Source organism: Terrapene carolina, unplaced genomic scaffold (genome assembly GCF_002925995.2).
Source record: "Terrapene carolina triunguis isolate 2854851 unplaced genomic scaffold, T_m_triunguis-2.0 Scaffold147, whole genome shotgun sequence".
Classification (NCBI taxonomy): domain Eukaryota; kingdom Metazoa; phylum Chordata; order Testudines; family Emydidae; genus Terrapene; species Terrapene triunguis.
Window position 1 is genome coordinate 6,636,976 of NW_020664498.1, and position 25,464 is coordinate 6,662,439.

Sequence of the window (25,464 nt, forward strand, 5' to 3'; positions counted from 1 at the left end):
CAGCAGTTCGGACTCCATTTCCCGCAGACAGATCGCGCTGCACAGAAACCGTTGAAAGATGGCACCAAAGGTGGACGGAAACAAAGGGATTTCTGGGATGCGAAGCGATGCATCACGGGGCATTGGGACAGGACCCAGAATCCCCCGCACCCACGCCCCCTTCCCACAACCCACGGCGCCAGAATGGGAAAAGGTGCTCTGTGGGATAGCTGCCCATAATGCACCGCTCCCAATAGCGCTGCAATTGCCACAAATGTGGCCACGACAGTGCGCTGGACAGCTGTCAGTGTGGACAGACTGCAGCGCTTTCCCCACTCAGCTGCACGAAGTCAGGTTTAACTCACAGCGCTGTACATCTGCAAGTGTAGCCAAGGCCTAAGGTGCCTTCTCCCTCCCACAGTGTGGGAAGTGAACTTATGCAAAAGCACCTCTGAACTTTGAGTCTCCATTGACAAAGGACAACAACTATGAATGGGGGAGAGGGAGAAGAGAGTGGTACTGTTAAAGGAACATTTGGTTGTTGGATAATGTTTTAGTGACTTTGCTCCAGAATGTTAGATTGCAACTGGGAAATGTATATAAATATACGTTTCCTAGAAGGCCAAGATTTTTAAAATGCATTATTTGCTAAGGTTGTTCTCTCACATTATTCCAATCTCGAGAGGTTATCATCTTAGGATGTTTCTGCACTAAACATTATAATTTCTTGTTTACTAAGAATAGTCTGACCCAGTATAACCAATGGTCCATCTAGCCCGGTATCCTCTCTTCCGACAGTGGCCAATGCCAGGTGCTTCAAAGGGAATGAACAGAACAGGGCAATTATCGAGTGATCAATATCCTGTCATCCACTCCAGTTTCTGGTGAAAAGAGGCTAGGGACACTCAGAACATGGTGTTGCATCCCTGCCCATCCTGCTAATAGCTATTGATGGATCTATTGTCCATGAACTTATCTAGTTCTTTTTTTGAACCCTGTTATAGTTTTGGCCTTCACAACATCCCCTGGCAAAAAGTTCTCCAGGTTGACTGTGTGTTCCTTTTGTTTGTTTTAAACCTGATGCCTATTAATTTCACATAGGTGACCCCTTAGTTCTTGTGTTATCAGGAGGAGTAAATAATACTTCCTTATTCACTTTCTCCACATCAGTCAAGATTTTATAGACCTCTATCATATTCCCTCTTAGGGTATGTCTACACTTTTTATAGACCTCTATCATATTCCCTCTTAGGGTATCCAAAATCCGATGCAGCCCTCCAGCCAAAAAGTTTGCCCGCTAAAACCGCGGGAGCATCTACACTTGTTAATCACTTTTTGTGGTGAAACTCTGAAGTTTCACTGCAAAAAGAAAACCACCTTCACGAGAGGCATATAGCTCTTACCGCTGTTCTTTTTGCACTGCTGTGAAAGTGAAGACACGTTCTATCAGTGTAAATACCCTTTGGTCTTCGAAGGATATCCCACAGTTCCAAAAGTGCCCACTCTGGCCAGCATATCTGCTGCTCTGACGCACAGATGTCTGCCCCTCCCCCCTTTTGAAGTTTGAAGCTCCCTTTCCCTTTGTTTGTAGATGTGGTGGGCAAAAGCAGCCAGACAGCAGGAGGTTTTTAAAAAAATGCCACGGAAGAAACCAGGAAGTAATGGTGCTTCTGAGACATGAAGCAGGGCAGCATGGGGCACTGAGCAGGGACCCAGAATGCCTTCCACTCACCCCCCACTTCCCACAAGACCTATCAAGAGAGCTGCACTGTGGGATAGCTGCCCATCAGCGATGCAAGTGCTGCTAGTGTAAACACGCTCTGAGGCCTGAGGAATTGAGTGAGTACACAAACCAGCGCTTTTCTTTCACCGGTTCCCTATCACCAGTGAAACTTACAGCGCAAAAACTCTGTAAATGTAGACATACCCTTAGTCTGTTTTCCAAGCTGAAAAGTCCCAGTCTTATTAATCTCTCCTCATATGAAAGCTGTTCCATACCCCTAATAATTTTAGTTGTCCTTTTCTATACCTTTTCCAACTCCAATAAAACTTTTTTGAGATGTGGCAACCAGAACTGCACGCAGTATTCAAGATGTGGGTGTACCATGGATTTATATCAGAGGTGGGCAAACTACAGTCCATGGGCCACATCCAGCCCGCGGTACCCTCCTGCCCGGCCCCTGAGCTCCTGGCCCAGGATGCTTGCCCCCGGCTCCTCCCCTGCTGTTCCCCCTCCCCCGCAGCCTCAGCTCACTGCACCGCCGATGCAATGCTCTGGGTGGCGGGGCGGCGAGCACCTGGGGCAGCACAGCTGCAGAGCCTGGCCTGACCTGGTGCTCTGTACTGCGCTGTGCGTGGCTGGCTCCAGCCGGGCGACGCGGCTGTAGCGCCGCCAGCCACCGGTGCTCCAGGCAGCGCAGTAACGGGGCAGGGGGCGGGAGGGGCTGGATAGAGGGCAGGGGAGTTTGGGGTGGTGGTCAGGGGGCAGGGGTGTGGCTAGAGGTCGGGGCAGTCAGAGGGCAGGGAACAGGGGTTGCGGCAGGGGGCAGTCAGGGGCAGGGGTTCCGGGGGCAGTCAGGGGACAGGGAGAAGTGGTGGTTGGATGGGGGCAGACAGGAAGGAGAGGAGGGGTTGGATGGGGCGGCACAGAGCAGTCAAGGCGGGGGTTCCGGGGCGGGGTCAGGGGACAGGGAGCGGGGGATCCCGGGGGGCCGTCAGGGAACAGAGAGGTTTGGATGGGCCAGGAGTCTGGGGGGGCCGTCAGGGGGCCAGAAGTGGGGGGGGGGGCGGCCCACAGCCCCCTCCTCTAACCGGCCCATGCCCCCCTCCCCTAACCAGCCCTCCATACAATTTCCAAAATCCGATGCAGCCCTCCAGCCAAAAAGTTTGCCCGCCCCTGATTTATATAGTAAAAATGGAGGAGCTTGGTTTGCCAGACTGATCAGCAAACCAATGCTGACAACCTACGTGAAAAGGCTGCAAAATACCAAGCCTCTGGACTGCATTGACATGCAGAAAGCCTTAGAAGCCAGGCACTGTCAAAACCAATTTTAAGAAGTACTTAATGAGGCTGTTAAGAATGCTGGAGACACAACACAGTTTATGAGAACAAACATGGCTGTCGGATCATACTTTCTATTTAAGCAAGAGATACCACACACTACAAACTGGAGGCCAATGTTAAGTGCATGGTCACTTGTTAATCGTGAAGTGGGACACTGGTTCCAACCAAGACCGGCAAATGCTCACTATCCTTCTGCAAGCAACTCAACTGACTGGTTAGAAGCATGCGGTGCAACAGTGAAAAACTCAGCAGTTGAAAAAGTGAAGAACTCTCTCACCGCATTCAGAAAATGTGCATACATGGCTGATGAATGCACCAATGCAAATGGACATCAAGTATTAAGTCACTGCATATGTTATCTTGATGTCAGTGGTAGCCCAGTAGATGCATTTCTAGATGTTCAGGTTATAGAAGACACATCAGCTGCATCTGTGACAACCCACATCTTAGAAGAGTTATATGCTTATAAATTGAACCCTAAAGAAATGGCTGCTTGTGCATTTGATGGAGCTACAAGCTTCTTTGGAAGACATAGTGGAGTACAAGCTTTGCTCAGAGAAAAGTGTAACCCTAATCTCGCCTATACACATTCCGGAGGCCATCTACTCCAACTAGCACTAGTACGAGCTGCAAATCTTCAAAAGACATTTAAAAAGGCATAAATTTAATATCTTCTTTTTTTCAGCAAGAGTCCAAAAGGACTGAACGTCTTGGAAAAAATAGAAGATACACTGGGACTGAAGTTCAAATGAGTCCAAGCTGGAAAACCCGCTGGCTCTCTCATAAGCAACCCTTGCCTGTTGTCTTAAAATTACTGAAACCATTATTATTGGCTTTGGAAAGTATCCACTGAGATGGGATGGATCTAAGGCCTTGGCTACACTGGGGAATTCACAGCGCTGCCGCGGCAGCGCTGTGAAGCGCGAGTGTAGTCGCGCCGCCAGCGCTGCGAGACAGCTCTCGCAGTGTACTCCACTTCTCCGAGGGGAGTAGCTTGCAGCGCTGCGAGTGAGCGTGCAGCGCTGCAGGCTCTGATTACACTGGTGCTTTGCAGCCGCTCCCCCGTCTCCGAGGGGGGGGGGGGGGCGTTTTCACACCCCTGAGCGCAGCAAGTTGCAGCGCTGTACAGCGCCAGTGTAGCCAAGGCCTAAGTAGTGAGACTACTTTTACTACTAAGTTCAGAGAAAATTATTGCCATTCTCTCTCTTGTAAGTCTACTGTTGAAACCACTTGGGTCATTAAACAATGCCATCCAAGCATCTGCTACAACAGTAGTAGACCTTTGTCCAGCAATAGAAGCTATTTCAGAGATCTATACATTGAAAACGTAATGGAAGGAGCAAAGACTTCAATTCAGAAGTTGACTAATTAAGGCACTTACATTGACTCCTTAAGTGAAGAGGACAAGATGTGTTTGTTAAAACAGCTGAAAAATACACAGATGTGATTCTTACAAATCTACAACAGCAACTTCTGGATTCTACTTAACCTCTACACAGCTTTTACAGATGCCTGTCTTATAAAACACCAACAGTTAAGTGGAGTGAGGCACTACCAGCAATGGGACTGCCAGGTGATCAGGACAGAATAAAGAATTTGAACAGAGTGGAATATCATAAGATGAACAAATGAAGATTTGACTTCAACTTCTTCTTTATCATCACTAATCAGGGCCGGTGCAAGAAAGTTTCGCGCCCTAGGCGAAACTCCCACCTTGCGCCCCCCTCCCAGCCCTGCGGCAGCTCCCGCCCCCCTCCCCCCCCCGCGGCAGCTTCCCCCCCAGGGAGCCGTGCGGCAGTTCCCCACCTGAGCTCACCTCTGCTCTGCCTCCTCCCTGAGCACGCCGCCCCAGCTCTAATTCTCCTCCCCTCCCAGGCTTGTGGCGCCAAACAGCTGATTGGCGCCGCAAGCCTGGGAGGCGGGAGAAGTGGAGCAGCGACGGCGTGCTCAGGGAGGGGGCGTAGCAGAGGTGAGCTGGGGTGGGGAGCCCTGCAGCAGCCTCCCCCCACCCTGAGGCACCCCCGCGGCAGCTCCCCACCCCCCCGGCCCGGGGAGCCATGTGGCACCTCCCCACCGCTCCGCCTCCTCCCCGAGCATGCCGCCCCCGCTCTAATTCTCCTCCCAGTCTTGCGGCGCCAAACAGCTGATTGGCGCTGCAAGCCTGGGAGGTGGGAGAAGTGGAGTGGCGACCGCGCGCTCGGGGAGGAACGCTGTAAAAAAAAAATTGGGGACACCGTTTTTTGGTGCCCACAAATCTTGGCACCCTAGGCAACCGCCTAGTTCGCCTTAATGGTAGCACCGGCCCTGTCACTAGTGGTTCAACCCAATCTTTGTGCTATGTTTCCTGGGATGAAAGAAGTAGGAATCCATCTCTTGCTACTCCCAGTCACAACAGCTACCGTTGAGCATTCTTTTTCCTCATTGAATAGAATTTTCTGTTCTGAAAGGAGTCACCTTCTGCCTGATCAGGAGCATATCATGAAGGACTGGCAGTACCAGACACAAGAGAAGCCACCAAAGATGAATGCACTGCATTCAAGAAGTTCATTAATGAGCTGTGCAAAATTACAAGAAACCAAGAAGGATGAGATGTAATGCTTCATAGTAGGCTTCAGTAGCCAACTTTAATTTGTGTAATTTTAAAACATGAGTTAAATCTAATAAAATGGTCGTGAAACATTTTTCAGTTTTTACTATCATGCCATACAGCCCACCTTCGTCCTCACAGTCTTACCCCTTAGCCGTCACCCCTGCTGTATATTTGAACACCTCCCCCTAATTTCAATTCCTGGGAAAAACACTGACGGCTAGTCAAATGCCTCCCCACGCAGCTGTGAGGAAGTTACCTCGGAGGCTTAATAGTAGCGCTCTCCTTCCTGGCACCCAGCAGCTGTGTCCTTATCTGTCATTGAATGAACTAGCAAGGACTGGCATTTTTCCCTCCTCTGCAGCTCCTACTGTCAACTTCCTCAAGAGGACACTGTTTCTTTCACTGCTGTCTGCTGGGGCCTGAAATGATAGGAAGAACCTAAGTGCCTAGGTACTCATGCCTAAAGGGTGTCATGGAAGGACATCATCTGGTTCTATACAAAATCCGGCTACACGTGACAGGAAAGTGTAACGATCCTCTTCCCCTTCACCGCACATGACACTGATTTTCGATTCTCCGCCAAATGCATGGAGTTCAGAGCAAGACCGCAGGCAGCATGTATGATACAACCACGTGTATGAAGAGATATTGCAAACCCACAACTCCTGTGTACCGAAAGATCAACCCCACTGCTTAAAACAAAGTTCTCATTGTCCTTTGTGCTGCGATTTTCAACTCACTGACATTTGTCTCCTGAATTGGAATACTTTAATGTGCAATGGTGATAACATGAAGGAGGGTTTGGCAGAAGCAACACCCCCAGATAGCAATCTAAACAATCCAGCAACGTACCGGCACCTACTCACAGGGGGAGGAAAGGAACTAAATATTCTACCAGCAACACATTAACTACAGGACCTTCCTCCCTGGGACTATGTTAACATAACCCGGGATTAGTGTCAGAATACGCCGGTCCTCAGCCACAGGTAACGAGTGTAATTAAAGAATCCTACAGAAACACACAAATCCTATAACAACATATTCAACGGTTACAAGGTAATCTGTGCCTACCGCAATGTTAAAGTGCCTGTGCTGATATACTGCATCTTACAGAAAGCAACCCATGAATTGACAACGTGCGCCGGCTACGGAGAAGCCGGTAACTGTACTACGCACAAGCACATTAAATTGTTCTATTGTATTGTCGCACAGAGGCTGCCCAAGTACCCCCAGCTACACGGTAACGCAACAGCCGTTCTGTTCTACTGTGTCTGTACACCCTCGCTGGGGGTGACTTTCAGACTGCACTTAGTTGAATAGCACGTGGTTAACCTTTAGCCGGGGCAGAGTGAGATTTACAAAAGAATCCTTTACTAGCAAACACTCGCTGCTGCCCGTTTTCATGCACGCTCTCGGGGTGAAGCTGACTTTCATTCTCTCTCTCTCGCTCGCTCTCTTTTTGTTACCTAAGTTGGTTTTGTTCCAGCTTGGGCTTCTTGGCTTGTGGCTCCTCCGCTGCCATCTTCATGCTCAGTGTATCTAGCAGGCGCGCAGCCCGGCCTCGTCACGATCCTCTTGTAGCAGCAGCTCAGCTTCCAACCACGGCAACAAGCAGCCAGCAGCAGCAGGAGGGGGGAGCAGAGCGGGCTGCAGAGCGCCTGATTCAAGAATTGGTCAGGAGCGGGGTACCCACTTTTAAAATAACGTGGCAATTGCTGAATAAGTGCAACAGCCTTTATTGCTGGAGAAACATATCGCCTCGTTCTTTGTAATGCAAATAATGACCTGGTTTAAATTAACTGGCCGCCGAGGTCAGATGCTAATGCACGGATTGCCAGACTCAAAGCGGCTCCAGCGTGGCATAATTTCTTACAGATTCATAGGCGATTCAAACATAGTCTTGCACGGATGGAGGCAGTCACATAGACACCTGTGCGTGTGGCGGGGGGAGGAGGCATGGGGTGTGTTGGGTCCTCACAGCCATATTTGCCACTGCTTCTGGGGGAGTGGGGTCGCTGTTCTGAGTGTGAGCGGGGGCTCGGGATCTGCAGGTGAATATGTCTTAGTCCCAGAATTCGGGGGCGGATAGCTTACTGTCTTTGCGGGGGGGTTTAAAGTTAAAATGTTATTGTGATAGCTGGTGGAGTTGATACTTTTGGAAGAGATTGATAGTTCTTTGCTCTGCATATATTTGTGTGACCGTGAAAGTTCCAGGCACTCATCCCACTTCTGTTTCTCAGAATTTATTACCTTTATCTTGGTTAATGTTTGCAAAGTGTGTGGTGGCTATGAAGTGCTAAGAATGTATGTAAACAACAGAATCTTGGCTGTCGTCAAGCCAAATAAGGTGTGCCCAGGTGGGTTTTTTGTTTTGTTTTCTGTTGGGGGGGGGTTTCGGGAGAAATCGAAGGTATGTTATCTTTTGCGTGTCAGTTTCTAGTTCTTCCACTTTTGCTGGGTAATATTTCCTGTCTGGTTAAACTTGTTTTAATGAAAAATTCTTAAAACCCAAAGTCGTACAGAGACTCAGTTAAATTTCACTAAGTAACTCCTTTACTTTAAAATTTTTTTAAATACATTTCAGTTGATGTAACCATTCCCTTTTTCCCTCCATAAATTGTGCTGAAATGAGATCTAATGTCTGATTGTGTTTTAATTTATGTACTGAGCCTTTGGTTTTCAGATTGGATTTCACTCATAAGAATTATCTTTACTACTATACTGATTTAGCTTTGGATCCTGGAAGCTTTCTGTGCTGTAAGAGAAAATGAGTTGCTACTGTCCTAATACTTCTCAGCTCTTATACTTCAATCATTGTATGAAACCTCACCCCCCCCCCCCCCCCCCGAAGAATAGGTTTGTTTCAGAGTTTAATTGTGATGCTATCACTATTTTTATCATATTCAGATTCTCGTTTATGATAGCATTTTAAAAAACTATGAGAATAGGAGAGAGAGAGTGTGTGTGTGTCTATATATATATATAGAGAGAGACACACACTCTCTCTCTCTCCTCCCCCCCCCCCCAAAAAATTTGGGCTTAACTTTATAACAGACTACTTAAATTCAGAATCTCTGATGTTAACTATTTTAGAAATAAAAACATTAGACTTGTGTGGGACAGAAGTACATTTTGGTTTGCACTGTGCTTAAAAGTTCATTTGAGAGTTATGTGGCGTGTTGGTTTTGTTTTTATTGTCTGAACTGAGTGAGAAGTAAACGTGCATAGAAAAGCAAATTCTTTCAATTTTAATAGTCTGTTTCAGAATTCAAATAAGGACTTTCTTTAAAATATGTCTTTAAACTGACCCTTTCTCTAATGGCCACACCTGTGTGTATTTCACATAAGTAGTTGCATAATGGATCAATCTTTCAAAAACAGTGCAATCCGGAAGCTTGATATTAAGAAAATGTAACATTATATTAAGCAAAGTGGTCCATTATGTCAAGATCTATGGTGAAAGTTTACTTTATCATTATTTATAAAGCACCTCAGTTTTCTGGGCCCATTATAGATCACTAAATACATGTCCCCTGCACTGCAAAGGTTTTAGTCTACATTTTATATACATCTGAATAAGTGTTATGGGCAATGGCATGAGAACAAGAAGATGGGAGAGTAGTTACAATAGTAAAGTCATGTGGTTAGCTAGGTTTATTATATCTTTTTAGTGGTTCTAAGTAACTTTTTGGCTTTGCCTTTAGTTGTTTATGAACAGTCAGGGGAACAATATCTTGTTGGTAACACTCGGTTTCTCTGAAGCTTTTTCTATGCTAGGAAATTTAACAGGTGCTGGTAATTTGTCAGCAATTGGTGCAATTGAAAGTAGCTTAACTGCAAGTGGATCTTGCATATGCTTGGGGGAACTTTCTGAAGATTTCCTATCCTTACTAACATCTGTTTAATTTCATCGATGTTGGGAGCGCTAGTATATACAGCTCAGTTTTTAGTAGCCCTTTTCAGGACCATGAGAGGCTTGCTCTGAGAAGATTTAATTGATGGATGTAAAAAAGCTCCTAGCACCTTGCCTGTCATTAGTGTTCCCAGCAGGGCAGTTTTCACCAGTAGTAGCACCAGTAAGAATTTTTTGTAATAGTCCCTCATGTACACACAGCCTTAATACTAGTTTCAAAGTCCGCTTTCTCCATGTTTAGTCCCTTTTCTGTTGTTGCTTTGTGTTCAATCCCAGTTGCCCCAACTGGCTCCAGCTCAGAGTGGGTACCTGCTGTACTCTGAGCTGAATGTGCAGATGTTAAGAGACAGTTGTTCATCCATAAACTTGCAGTCTAAGAAAAAGGCAGGGGGAAAAAAAGATGATTGATTCCTATATTACACACACAGAACTGAGGCACTAAGTGACTTGCTGACAATCACACAGTCTGTAGAAGAGCTGGGAATGGAACTCGCGTTTCCTGAATCCCAGAGCCTTGACCACAAAACTGTCCTTCCTCTGTTTTGCTTACACCAAGGGTTACTTGTATTAGTAAGCAGCCATGTTATTGTCGGTCACTATAACATATGCCAACAGCCAACCCTTTGTCACTCTTTGGCCTGGTCCACACTAACCCCCCACTTCGAACTAAGATACGTAACTTCAGCTACGTTAATAACGTAGCTGAAGTCGAAGTACCTTAGTTCGAACTTACCGCGGGTCCAGACGCGGCAGGCAGGCTCCCCCGTCGACTCCGCGTACTCCTCTCGCGGAGCAGGAGTACCGGCGTCGATGGCGAGCACTTCCGGGATCGATTTATCGCGTCTAGACAAGACGCGATAAATCGATCCCAGAAGATCGATTGCTTACCACTGGACCCGGAGGTAAGTATAGACGTACCCTTTAACATGTACTTTTTCTCCCTCTTCTGTTGAGCTGAATACACCACTGTTGTGATTCTCAGTAGTGCTAATCTTTAAAGTGGCAGTGAACCTTTCATCCCATCTATCTACTTAAGGGGTTACTGTTACTTGTTCTAATTAATTAAAGGAACAGTATCAGCATACAATGTAGTCATTTTAGTTTTTTATATATATATAAAAATATAAAGGAGTTACACCTGCTCCTGAGTCTCCCTGCCAATTTTTAGTTTTTGTAACATTTTAAAGCGAGTGTTCTCTCCCCTGTTTCTAGGCCCATACAAATGAAGATAAAAATTTACTAGTCAAAGTACTGCCCTGTGCATAAACCAAGCAAAGTATTCATTAAGATGACTAATAGAAATTTTATCAGTTGTTCTTTTTCAGGTATTACTTGTAGCAACATAGTAGGGCTGTCGATTAATAGCAGTTAAGTCATGTGATTAACTCAAATTAATCACAATTTTTAAAATTGTGATTAATCACACTGTTAATAGAATACCAATTTAATTTTATTAAATATTTTTGGATGTTTTTCTACATTTACAAATGTATTGATTTCTATTACAACACAGAATACAAAGTGTACACTGTTCACTTTATATTTTTATTACAAATATTTGCACTGTAAAAATGATAAACAAAAATAGTATTTTTCAATTCACCTCATACAAGTACTGTAGTGCAATCTTTTTATCGTGAAAGTGTAACTTACAAATGTAGATTTGCTACATAACTGCACTCAAAAACAAAACAATGTAAAACTTCAGAGCCTACAAGTCTACTCAGTTCTACTTCTTGTTCAGCCAACCACTAAGACAAACAAGTTTGTATACATTTACGAGAGATACTGCTGCCTGTTTCTTATTTACATCACCTGAAATTGAGAACAGGCATTCGTATGGCACTTTTGTAGATGGCGTTGCAAGGTATTTATGTACCAGATATGCTAAACTTTCATTTTCTCCTTCATGCTTCGGCCACTATTCCAGAGGACGTGCTTCCATGCTGATGCTTGTTTAAAAAAAAGCGTTAATTAAATTTGACTGTACTCCTTGGGGGAGAATTATGTCTCCTACTGTTTTACGCGCATTATGCATATATTTCATGTTATAGCAGTCTTGCATGATGACCCAGCACATGTTCGTTTTAAGAACACTTTCACAGCAGATTTGACAAAATACAAAGAAGGTACCAATGTGAGATTTCTAAAAATATCTACAGCACTTGACCCAACGTTTAAGAATCTGAAGTGCCTTCCAAAATCTGAGAGCAACAAGGTGTGGAGCATGTTTTCAGAAGTCTTAAAGGAGCACACTCCAATGCAGAAACTACAGAATCCGAACCACCAGCAAAGAAAATCAACCTTCTGCTGGTAGAATCTGACTGAGATGATGAAAATGAACATGCGTCGGTCCGCTCTGCTTTGGAATGTTATCAAGCAGAACCAATCATCAGCATGGACACGTCCTCTGGAATGGTGGTTGAAGCATGAAGGGACATATGAATCTTTAGCACATCTGGCACGTAAATATCTTGCTCTGTACACTTTGTATTCTGTGTTGTAATTGAAATCAATATATTTGAAAATGTAGAAAACATCCAAAAATACTTAAATGGTATTCTTATTGTTTATCACACAATTAACTTGTTTATCACTTGCCAGCCCTAAAAAAAGTCTTTTAAAATGTTGAATATAAAGCAATTTAACAGTAAAGAGAATCTTTTTACTGAATCACTTATGTACATGGAGAGAAAAATGGAACCTTTAAGTTAATAATTCATTTGCATTACTAACCATTTAAATGCAACGCACTATGAATTTTATAAAGACAACAAGAGTAGCCCAAGAGCCAAAAGCCAATTTAAGAGGCAGGCTTTTTTCTCTCTCTTTTAAAAAGCTTATGGAGGAAGAAGCTGGCTGAGTGCAGGATACATAATGAAAATATATGTTAATACAGGGTGGTGTAAGGTATTGGAGGAAGGAAAAGCCACTCTGCATGCAAAATAGAAGTAAAACAAGTAAATTACAAGTGCAAACACTAAAACTGGTAGATACATCTGAAGTCTTTCACTTTGTAACAGAAAAATAATCTTGTTTATAGTAACAGGCTAAGAACAGTATACAACCTCTTCCATTTACCGAAACAGAACTCAAATGGTTTTGACTCTAAAAATCAAGGATTTAATCTGTAATATGCTCTGTATTTTGTAACTGAAAACACTCAGATCTCTGAAAAGTGGCAAAAGCAGATTCCCATCTATCTATGTAGATAAGTGAAAATTCCACATAGGCATGAAAAAATGTTTTTATTTTTAATCATGCGATCCTAACTCACACTGGGTGAAGCCCACTGCTGTCCAGAAGGCTAGCACAAGACCCATGCACCATGTGAATTCCACTTCATCCCTCAAAAAACAACTTTCTTCAGTGACACCATGGCTTTTTACTGTCCTTTCTGCACAGCAGTGGACTTCATCCATAGAGTAATGCCTCTAAAATCAATAGGTCTGTAAGGAGTACTGTGCTAGTCAACATGAATAAGGGTGACAGAAGCTTGTCCCTCTGATACTGATAACAATGCTATTAAAAGTGGGAGAAGTTGCTAAAAATCTAATTGCCATTTAAGCTGTATACTTATTTTGACTTTAGATGATGAGTCAGTTTCTAGTCCATTTCAGGTTCTCATGAACTAGCCACAACACAGCAATATTTCAGTTATAAACACTGCAGGTAAAGGTTTAAAAGAAATAAATCTACTAGCTTGACATTGGAGATGGGGAATGTGTTTTAAGTATTTAAAAAACCTAAACTAATAGTTGTCATTGCCTCTGCAACATCAGGTTTATGTGCTGCAAAAGTTATGGAAAGAATAGTGACTTATCCAGTGGGTTTGTGCATGGTAAATATCCTGTAATACAGTACTTAAACTAGGGGCAGTTGAGCATTGATAGGAGCCTGATGCTAAACTTTTCCTTGTGGGAAGTGTTAATTTTCTGCTTCTGGGAGCATTATTGAGGGATGAACTGAGGATGGAGGAATGGTAGATAGAAACAAGACCTGGCCCTGAAAAGTGGGTCTGAAGAGGATTGAGAGTGCATAGCATCTCTGCAGGAGACACTAGGGACCTTGTAAGTTTGAGCCCAAAATTGAGGTAGTGAGAATTGAGCGTGGGGGGGGAGGGAGGGAGAATAATGCTCTGACAGATACTACATCCCATGCAATATCTTTGGGGACCATATTGTATTAAGTTGACAATCCCTGGCTCACAGTGATGCATATACAGCTCCAGGAACTAAAAACAGGGAAGGGTGATTGCATCAATTAGGTTGTAAACACCACCACAGAGGTCCTACCCCTGGCAGAGGCTACCTATACTGGTTACATAAGAACGGCCGTACCGGGTCAGCCCAAAGATCCATCTAGCCCAGTATCCTGTCTACCGACAGTGGCCAATGCCAGGTGCCCCAGAGGGAGTGGACCTAACAGGCAATGATCAAGTGATCTCTCTCCTGCCATCCATCTCCATCCTCTGACAAACAGGGGCTAGGGACACCATTCCTTACCCATCCAGGCTAATGGCCATTAATGGACTTAACCACCATGAATTTATCTAGTTCTCTTTTAAATGCTGTTATAGTCCTAGCCTTCACAACCTCCTCAGATAAGGAGTTCCACAAGTTGACTGTGCGCTGCATGAAGAAGAACTTCCTTGTATTTGTTTTAAACCTGCTGCCTATTAATTTCATTTGGTGACCACTAGTTCTTGTATTATGGGAATAAGTAAATAACTTTTCCTTATCCACTTTCACCATATCACTCATGATTTTATATACCTCTATCACAGGGGTCGGCAACCTTTCAGAAGTGGTGTGCCAAGTCTTCATTTATTCACTCTGATTTAAGGTTTTGCATGCCAGTAATACATTTTAATGTTTTTAGAAGGTCTCTTTCTATAAGTCTAGAACATATAACTAAACTATTTTTTATGTAAAATAAATAAGGTTTTTAAAATGTTTAAGAAGCTTCATTTAAAATTTAAATTAAAATGCAGAGCCCCCCGGACCGGTAGCCAGGACCCGGGCAGTGTGAGTGCCACTGAAAATCAGCTCGTATGCCGCCTTCGGCACGCGTGCCATAGGTTGCCTACCCCTGCTCTATCATATCCCCCCTTAGTCTCCTCTTTTCCAAGCTGAAGAGTCCTAGCCTCTTTAATCTCTCCTCATATGGGACGCGTTCCAAACCCTAATCATTTTAGTTGCCCTTCTCTGAACCTTTTCTAGTGCCAGTATATCTTTTTTGAGATGAGGAGACCACATCTGTACGCAGTATTCGAGATGTGGGCGTACCATCGATTTATACAAGGGCAATAATATATTCTCAGTCTTATTCTCTATCCCCTTTTTAATGATTCCTAACATCCTGTTTGCTTTTTTGACCGCCTCTGCACATTGCGTGGATATCTTCAGAGAACTATCCACGATGACTCCCAAGATCTTTTTCCTGACTTGTTGTAGCTAAATTAGCCCCCATCATATTGTATGTATAGTTGGGGTTATTTTTTCCGGTGTGCATTACTTTACATTTATCCACATTAAATTTCATTTGCCATTTTGTTGCCCAATCACTTAGTTTTGTGAGATCTTTTTGAAGTTCATCACAGTCTGCTTTGATCTTAACTATCTTGAGCAGTTTAGTATCGTCTGCAAACTTTGCCACCTCACTGTTTACCCCTTTCTCCAGATCATTTATGAATAAGTTGAATAGGATTGGTCCGAGGACTGACTCTTGGGGAACACCACTAGTTACCCCTCTCCATTCTGAGAATTTACCATTAATTCCTACCCTTTGTTCCCTGTCTTTTAACCAGTTCTCAATCCATGAAAGGACCTTCCCTTTTATCCCATGACAGCTTAATTTACGTAAGAGCCTTTGGTGAGGGACCTTGTCAAAGGCTTTCTGGAAATCTAAGTACACTATGTCCACTGGCTCCCCCTTGTCCACATGTTTGTTGACTCCTTCAAAGAACTCTAATAGATTAGTAAGACATGATTTCCCTTTACAGAAACCATGTTGACTATTGCTCAACAGTTTTTCTATGCGTCTGACAATTTTATTCTTAACTATTGTTTCGACTAATTTGCCCAGTACGGAAGTTAGACTTACCAGTCTGTAATTGCCGGGATCACCTCTAGAGCCCTTTTTAAATATTGGTGTTACATTAGCTAACTTCCAGTCATTGGGTACAGAAGCTGATTTAAAGGACAGGTTACAAACCTTAGTTAATAGTTCCGCAACTTCACATTTGAGTTCTTTCAGAACTCTTGGGTGAATGCCATCTGGTCCCAGTGACTTGTTAATGTTAAGTTTATCAATTAATTCCAAAACCTCCTCTAGTGACACTTCAGTCTGTGACAGTTGCTCAGATTTGTCACCTACAAAAGTCGGCTCAGGTTTGGGAATCTCCTTAACATCCTCAGCCGTGAAGACTGAAGCAAAGAATCCATTTAGTTTCTCTGCAATGACTTTATCGTCTTTTAAGCTCTCCTTTTGTATCTCGATCATCAAGGGGCCCCACTGGTTGTTTAGCAGGCTTCCTGCTTCTGATGTACTTAAACACTTTATTACCTTTGGAGTTTTTGGCTAGCTGTTCTTCAAACTCCTCTTTGGCTTTTCTTATTACATTCTTGCCACTTGATTCCATAGAGAACAAGAGACAAAGGAAGGGCTATTGGCATAAAGGCTGTATTTACACAGACCCATGGCTTTCTTTCTGAGCCAGCAAATGGACAGGACTTTCTCTCCAAGGGGGGCCCCTCCAACCTTTGCAAAGGGTTGTAGGGCCCTGTAAGACTGCTGGGTAACTCCTGTGTTTAAATCTGTCTCTCATTGTGTTGTCTCAGTAATGCTATTTTACCTTAAGAGTAAATGTGCTTGCTTAAAAAGAGCTGTGTGGTAACTCCTGGCCATACGTTGTTCATAGCGCTCTCAGAAAAAGCAAAGCACAGGTGCTGGCCTTTAGGCAGACTGGCTTGCTAGGGAGTGTGACAGGTTCGGTCACAGAGATCCCTTTGGGACTGTCACTTGATGTGCTGAAATTACCTCTGAGTCTCTTTTCCCTGCCAGCTTGGGACTTCCAGAACCCTATCTTGTTGAGCCAGACACGCTAGCCTGCTGCAATACAGACCCAGGGCCTTTCCCTAAAGCTGCAGGCTTTAAGTGAAAACAGCTCAGCAGGTTACCTGTCTCCAGCACCCAGTTCCCAATGGGATCCAAACCCCAAATAAATCCATTTTACTCTGTATAAAGCTTTATACAGGGTAAATTCGTAAATTGTCCGCCCTTTATAACACTGATAAAGTGATTAATACCCAGGGGAACAAACAGCTGTGCATATCTCTCTAGGCTTATTAATAAACAAAAGTTATTTTAAGTATAAAAAGTAGGATTGAAGTGGTTTCAAGTAATAGACAGAACAAAGTCAGTCACAAAAGCAAAATAAAACAAACTCGCAAGTCTACGCCTAATACATTAAGAAACTGATTACACGTAATATCTCACCCTTAAAGATGTTCCAATAAACTTCTTTCACAGACTAGACCCCTTCCTAGTCTGGGCCCAATCATTTCCCCTGGTACACTTTGTTAGATCCAGCAGACACCTCAGGTGGTAAGCAGGGGTTTTCTCATGACTGGCAGCCCTTTTTGTCCTGCTCCACCCCCTTTTTATAGCTTTGGCACAAGGGGGGAATCTTTTGTCTGTGCTTGTCCCCACCCCCTCCTCATCAATGGAAAAGTACAAGGATTAAGATGGATTCCAATATCATGTGATAAGCATATTTCCATAAAACATATAGAGTGCAACGTCACAGGGAGATCAGTGTAAGGCAGGGAGCTGTGCAGCCGTAAAACCTCCAGTCAAAAGGGAGTGGGACAAGGGTGCCTGCCTGGAGACAGGTGACAGCTTGAGACCTGACTGGGGAAAACAGGTGCAGTTATCCTGAAACTCTGACAAAGACATTATTTAACTTTCTAACCTTTTCATTCTTACTAATAACTCTGTTGAACAATTACATATTCTTATTGTAAGATTTCTATTTGCGGGAGAGAAGGTGGGGTCATACTTCTCCATGTGTATGAATGGCAGATAGTAAGTGCTGTTGTGGCAATTGGCTGATATTCATAGGAGCAATATCTGGTAGAACGCAGAATTAAAAGTTCCTCATTTAAAATGTTGCAGTTTTCCCTCTTGTTCTCCCTTTACCCCTAGCCTTGCCCATTTAATAGGATATGCAGCAAGATTTCACTTACATACATAAAACCAAATGGAACATGTTGAATACAAAGTAGGTTTTGGACCAACAGATTTACAGAGGGACAAGGTGGGTGAGTCAGTATCTTTTACTGGACCAAATTCTGTTGTGGAAGAGAAGCTTTTGAACTTTACAGAGTTGTTCTTCAGGTCTGGGAAAGGTAATCAGTGTTTCATGGCTAAATATAAGGTGGAACAGTGTGTTCAGTATAAGGAGTTAGCACATGTTGCAAGAAATCATTCAAAATGAAGCAGGCAATTAATACCTCTGCAGTTGTAGGACAAAGGAGAGTTAGTTGGTTACAGGTTCTTGTAATGAGACAAAATCATTGTCTCTTTTGAATCAATGATATTTTGTTATGAATATAAGCTCCCAGGCTTGTTTGTGAAGGTGTTGCACAGGTTTCCTTTGAGGATGAGGACTGAGAGGTTAGATATGGAGTGATCATTTACAGGGTCTCCTTTTAAACACTTGAAACTGGCATGCAGCAGATGAAACCTTTAATTAAAAAAATGGAAACCGCTTTGGCTCTGGTAAAAGACACTGATTAAAGTGAATCAAACGGATATTGGAATTCCTGTTAGTCTCTGGGACTTGGGATGTTTAATGTTGGTTACAATACAAAATCAGGAAAATATAGCTTAAAAATCCTATAGACAGTCTTTACCTATTTGCAACTCAATGGGTTTTAAATGCCATTCAATTTAATACGTAAGAACATTTTCTCCCCCGAAAACAAGCAGCCCACATCACCTTTTAGAACTACTTACTCCTTTATTTTGTATTTTTCTTTTGTGTTTGGAGGAGAAAAAGGAATAGGTTAGTTAGGTTTCTGCAGACTGTAGGATTATTTCCCATATTTTGTTCAAAATCACCGCATTCTAGCTCCATCCAAACATGACTCATTCATACAGATCTGTCTTTATCACATTCATAACAAATTCGTTCACAGATGTATCATCCCTGTCCTTTCAATACCTGAGAATATCTCTTAGGTATTAATAGACACTGTAACCTAACTCCACTGTCTTTCTGCTTGGACTCGTTTGTGAATACATCTTAGAAACATATTCTAAATGCCTCCCAGTTACAACCTAGAAACTTGGTTTATGGAAGACTAACTTTAAATCAGCATTTCTTATTATCCCTTGGCTGCTTTTCCCCACCCTTTCCCTGGAATACTTTTTCCAGTCACTGCATGTCTCTGTCTACCCACTGATAAATCCCTTTATTTAAAAACAAAAAACCACACACTTCTAATAGAAATCTCTCTTCCAAACATTGGAATCTTGCAAACTGCTAAGCTCTCTTAATTGTCAGTGGCACTGGTGCAATTTGAGACTACTTGGCACACTGCATGATTGAGCCCCCAATTCTATGAAGCTTATGAAAATCCTGTTTGATAGTCAAGATCAAAGATCTTGAGAATACCGCTGTCTATTCAGTTCTCCCAGTACAATATCTGACCTGTTTTTTGAACAGTGAATTTCCTCAGATATTCCTCCAGCATTCTTTACCAGACTTCCTTGGATGTAACTTCTATTTAAGATGCAGCTCCATCCACATTTTCCAGAAATGTGGAATTAGACATGAGGGTTTTTTAAATTCTGTTTCCAAATGAGTCACTTGGATTTCCAGATTTCATGATGAAACTTTCTATCCCCAAAGGAAATGTGATTATTCAACTAATACTGTAATGATCTCTAATTGTGTTAGTAGGGTCTGGGCATATCTGTGATTGCCAGTGATGGAGTGAATCAGGTCTGGAAACAGACTGTATTGAGGCTGCATGTAAATACATTATGAAAGGCTTGTCAATTGGTAGATGAAATACTGTACAAATCTCTACCTCAAACACAGGTTATGATTTCCATTATGGAAAAACAAGACAGATAATGGAAAGGGTTATTTTGCACGCTAAATTACTGATTTAAAAACAACTTCAAAGCATCCTTAAAAGACAATACATTTAAAAATAAAAAAGCATCGCAAAAGGTGATTTACCAGTGGGTTTAAAAAAAAATAGCTAATTAGATGTTGAGGAACACATGGGAACCAGGAACTTTAAAAAAATATATAAAAATAAATAAAGCAATGCTGGTTAAACATATGACTCAGATCTATTGCAGATGTCATTCAAGCAAAAGCCCTTGTTAATATCACTTCTATCCATTCTCTGGTTCTGGGAGTTTCAGGTGAGTAAAGGGGATGAGTTACTAGACACCAAGCAGTTATGAATTGACTGCATAATACATTTGTCTTAATAAGGACACTTTAATTCTGGCTTTTAAAAGTCTCTGAATATCAACAATCCTGTTTGAAATAAGGAATGTTAATTAAAATGACAATCCTACAAAGATACGGTTACAGAGTAATTGTACTTTTATAAGATTGAATCTTGGGGAAAAAAAGAATGGTTACTTACTTTGTAGTAACTGAGGCAGATTATCTCAAAGAGCCAATGTGAATCCTGCTTCCGGTATCCACATACCCCCACACAGGAGTTCAGAATGTTTCACTAGTAATGTTCAGGAGGGGTTGTGCATGTACCTTTTATGTCCTTGCACTCCCCTCCAGCCCCAAGGGCTTAAATAGCACAGCTACTCCAACCACCACTCATTTCTTTTGCCCCCCAGCATCCTCATTTATAAGACTCCAAGCGGTGGGGACAGAGGGTAGGTCATGGGCTCTACATGTGCATAACATCTTGAAGAATCAAAATTTACTATAAAGTTAAGTAATCATTGTTTCTTCACTGTCATTGTGGATCCCACTTATGGTGCTGAGCCAGTAGTCACACGCTAGGAATTATCTGAAAAAAAGATTGCAAAACTTCCCTTCAGAAACAGGTGTCAAATCTTGAAGCAGTTGCTAATGTTTCCTAAATGTATAAGCTGAAGACCAGATAGCTGCTCCACAGATTTCCACATATTGGAACTAGACTTAGACATGCTACCGATGTGACTTGTGCTCTGGTGGAGTGGATTCAGATGTTTGAAGGAGGAGGACTTAATGTCATAAGCATTTCTAATGCAATCGATACCCACTGTGAGTTTTAAAGATGAAAGCCATCCCCTTGGATTTATTCCCGTAAGCAATGAAAAGTCTAAGCTTAATGAAAAGATGTAGTTCTGTCTTGATAATACAATATCAATCTTCTCATACCTGGAGTATGTAATTTAAATTCAGCCAATGAAGCATGAGGTTTTGGAAAAAAGGCTAGTAAGTTATTCCACGAGCATTGCCAGTTTATTAAAAGATGGATGTGGTCTCATACTTACACAGTTTCATATGGGTAGGGTAAGAAGGATTTATCAATAAGGCTTGCAATTTGATTATTCTACTAGCTGATATAACTGCCACCAAGAATGCCACCTTCATTGACAGATGAATTGGACCGTTTGATAAAGGCTCAAAGGGAGGCTCTGTAAGTAAAGAAAAGACTATATTTAAGTACCATGGTGTAGCTGCCTTTCTTACAGGAGGAAAAAATGTGAACAAACCCTCTCAAATCTGTCTGACACTTAAATGGCCGCACTTAAACCCTCTCTTTCTTGCCCTGCTTCCACACCAGAGTGCTTTAAATAGAAGTAATCTAAGATAACTGGACTAGAACACCAATATGGAATGTAACCCTCTTAAGATCTCACCCATAATGAAAAAGATTTCCATTTAGCAGCATATAGGGATAACGTCCTATTCTGAAGAACACTTTTTACTAAGGACATAAGATATTATTTAAGACATGATATTCAATGAGGCTGAGTTTGGGTAAAAAATTAGACTGATTTTGTGATTTCACACTTCCAATTCATAAAGGTCATGATCAATTGGAGAGTTGACAATAGCAGTAGGTCTGAGAACCAAAACTGATTAGGTAAACCAGGAGCGACCAATACAACTCAAGCTTTTTCTTGCCTTATTTTTAAAAACACTCTTGGATTTAATGGGAGCAGAGGGAAAGCATCCATCAGATGGTGTGACCAACAAATAATGAAGGCAACTGCTAGAGATCCTGGACTCTTTCCTGCTTGAGAACAAAATATCAGACACTTTCCTGTTTTGATTTGACATGAATAAGTCTGTATGGGGAAGCCCTCCTCTCTTGGAAAATTCAATCAGTTTTTTAATTGCCACTCATGGGTCAGGGTATTTTCCTGCTTAGTACGGCCACTAGACTCCTGGGAAGTGAAGAGCTGTCTGAATACTCCATTCCCAAAGTGTATGGCTTTCTGACAAAGAAGGTCTGATATCACACCACCTTGACTGTTTATAGAATAGGCCCCTGTGAAATTGTCTGAGACACCTTGGATTGAAGAATCCTTGAATATAGGTAGAAACACTTTTAAGAGCAGTGAGATTAGCTTGCAAATTCTAGCACATTCATGTAAATTGTGTATTCTAGATGAGACCTAAGTTCATGAGGCTGAATGATCTATTTGTGCTTCTCAAACCATCTTGGATTAATCAGAGTTTTGGACACAATCAGAGAAGCCAACTGAATTCCTGCATGTATGTTTCCTATCATTCACCATTGCATAGAGGTTAGAATTTAATTGGAAATCAGCACATTTAATGATGTCGAGTCTTGATTTGCAAACTGGACTTGATTCTAGCTTGAAGTGGTCTGAGAGACAATCTGGCAAACGAAGTTATGAACATACATGAAGCCATGTGGCCTAGAAGTTTGAGACATCCTTGTTTTTGTTTTGAGGCCAAGTACAGAAGTACAGGTTTTTTTAATCAGGAATCTGTCCAGTGGGAGGAATGCTCTCGCTGCTACCGAATCTAGGAGAGTTTAATGAACTTTATAGATAAAGTTGAATCCGATTCCATCCCTAAGTTGATCCTCAAAACCAGGGGGGGAACCCACTTTCCTTGTGGTTATTACCTGCATTTGTGATTTTTCTGTCCCTGCCCCTCCACTTTCCCCATGCACACGCACAAGCCAGTCAGAAGTTAAATGTGCAACCCTTGTCTGCATAGATGAGTTGCTACTACTGATAGGCACATTGTAAACACCCTTGGGTGATGAAATTCTGAAAGGAAGAGCTGTCGATGGTCTGGAGCCATAAAATGCATGGCACTCATATGAAAGTGGTACCTGGGAAGAGGGTGGGAAGGAGGCAAGGTTTGAAATTGAATGGCGTAGCTGTCCCTGATTTGAAGGACTCATTGATCTCTGGTGATCACCATCCAAGCCTCCTCAAAATACAACAGATGGGAACCAAAAAGTGGAGTAGAAGGGTATAGATTAATCCAAGGGTAGTGGAACTGGCTTTTTCTAATATCTAGATCTTTATGGATTGCTCAGGTATGAGAATGTCTCTCTTTATATTGGAGTGTTTCTCTGTCTATACTAGAGAATGAAGATTGAGGATGAAATTTTCTTTCTGAACATAGGATTATAGAAATCCAATGATCTGAGTGTGGATCTCTAGTTTCTTAACAAGGAGACTCATCAGCCTTAGTGCTAAATAAATTCTGACCATTGAATGGTAAATCGTCAATGGTTGCTTGCACTTCTCTCAGGAAAATTGTTATAGATAACCATGATGAGCTTTGCATCACTGCAGTTGGAGCCGTTGAACAAACACCAGAATCAGCAGCATCTAATGTAGTTTGAAGAGATTTTAGCAGTCAGTGGATCCTTTTTAAAGATTCATTTAAACTTATTGGAGGTGTTGTTTTATGCAGGGTATTACCACAACACTTATTTAGCTATCAATTCCTTTATTAAATCCAAAGACCAAATGGAATTTATGCCGTTTTTAAACTTGCCTAAATAAGCAATTTACTACATCCAACAGTAACAAAACATTTATAACATTTGATCAAGATATTTAAAAATGGTCTAAACCCAGGGATGCTTAGTCTCATGTTGGTCAGCCCCAATATGGTCTGGCAGGTATTAGCCACAAACCCTTCAAGAGTTTAATTTTTATATCCTTAATGACATCACTTGTTTTAGTCAGTTACTGACTTTAGCTAAACACCAATTTGAGACGGTTCATCCTTATTTCCCATCTTAATCCAGATTAGATTTACAACCTCCTCTCTCCAAGGCCTTTCCTCCCCTCCTCTTTGCTGACCAACAGATTTTCATTGCATCAGGGTTTGCATAAGCTTTACTTTTAAGATAACACTGGCATGTGGGGTGGGAAGGTTCCAGCTGGCTCCTTTAAAACAGATTCTTTGTGTTAAAACCATTTGCAGACACCCCTGCTGGTTAGAGGTTTGTTTTTTGGTTTTTAAAGAACTTTTTTTTTTTAAACCAGACTAATGGGATCCCAGAGGTGTAGCCTGGGACTGTGGGATTGCTGTGCCCCCTTAACTCTCCAGTCTGGGCTGTCGCTCATAATACTTGGCTAGTGACAAGCAGCAAACCGCTCCAGGTGCTGTTATCACTCAGTACAACTGCATGTGGAGCCCCATGCCCAGCTAGATTGCATGAATGCTCCCATGAATCACACAGAAAGGCACCAGCCAAATCCTCCCAGTCTTGTACCGTCTTACACTGCTCAAGACGAGCAGTGACATTTTATTCATTGGTTCACCACTTCATCAACGAAAAGTGGATATACATCAGTCTTTGTAAACCTGAGCAGATTTACCAAACACTTCAGGCAAACTCACTGCTAAAGATAAACAGTAAAGCAAGTTTACTGACTACAAAAGATAGATTTTAAGTGACAGGCAAAATAAGTCAGAGTGGTTACCAAAATAAAATAATAAGCACGCAGTCTAAACTCTCAACTCTATTAGACTGGGCAACATCTAGATTAAGCAGTTTTTCTCATCCCCACTGGATATTACAGTTCATAAGTACACAGCTTTCACCCTTGAAATCTGGGCCAGTCTCCCCTGTTGGAATCTTCAGTCTTCTCGTGTCCTTGTTGCTTGCAGCATTGGGAGGGAAGGTGGGAGGGGTGGGGAGAAAAGGCCAACCATGGGGCCACTGTGTTCTGTTTTATACCCTTAGTCCAAGAGCTTGGAGAACACAAGTCCAGGCTTATCTGGTGGGCACAAGGTGAAGCAGTACTTGGGTGTCTCTCCTGCGAGTGAGTCATGGAATTGTAACTCCTTTGCTGGACAATGACTGGTGATGTCTGTTCAGCACCCACCTGGGCGTTGGTTACCTCCCTTGGCATTGTTTCTGGAGAGCTAGTATCTGGGCATTTGCCAAACCCACAGCATATTTTAGTGAAAACCATACAACACAATTTATATTTTTTATGCATTAAATACACATATGTAGATGAAACAATGGGTTTCAGCAGATCATAACCTTTCCCTAGTACCTCACATGACATGTTTTATATGCAGTATCCCAATTGAGTATATAGATGAGGAATATGAGGGTTATCTGGCACTCACGAGGTATAGAGTGTCACAGATATCTTCCATACTCCATTCCTGTTGGCTTTATAACTCATTATTTTCAAGGCCTGCCTTCTACTTGCTAGTCAGGGCCTTTCTTTACAACACGTTTCCTTAAGATACAAAATTAAAGAATTAGTTAGTTATTCTACACTTGTCTTAAACCGAGGGTAACTTGTCATTAATTTGGCAGTCTATCCCATTGCAGATAATCCCTACTTAGTTAGCATGGTTTGATAGCACTGCTCTACAGCCAAAATGCTTCTGAAATAAATGTAGTCAAACTT

At 42.4% G+C, this 25,464-nt stretch overlaps 2 protein-coding genes across 3 annotated transcripts in view; one reads left to right on the forward strand and one right to left on the reverse strand.

The window, feature by feature from the left end:
- Window positions 1-7,161, reverse strand: part of LOC113406877 (adenosine kinase) — a 579,784-nt gene extending 572,623 nt beyond the window's left edge. The window contains exon 1 of the mRNA XM_026653709.1: window positions 7,100-7,161. Coding sequence (XP_026509494.1) covers window positions 7,100-7,161 — 62 coding nt within the window. The remainder of the gene's footprint in view (window positions 1-7,099) is intronic.
- A 456-nt stretch (window positions 7,162-7,617) lies between these two features.
- Window positions 7,618-25,464, forward strand: part of LOC112106603 (adaptor related protein complex 3 subunit mu 1) — a 45,308-nt gene continuing 27,461 nt past the window's right edge. For both annotated transcript variants that reach the window (XM_024199948.2, XM_024199949.1), the window contains exon 1: window positions 7,618-7,684. The gene's annotated coding sequence lies outside the window, so the exon portion shown is untranslated. The remainder of the gene's footprint in view (window positions 7,685-25,464) is intronic.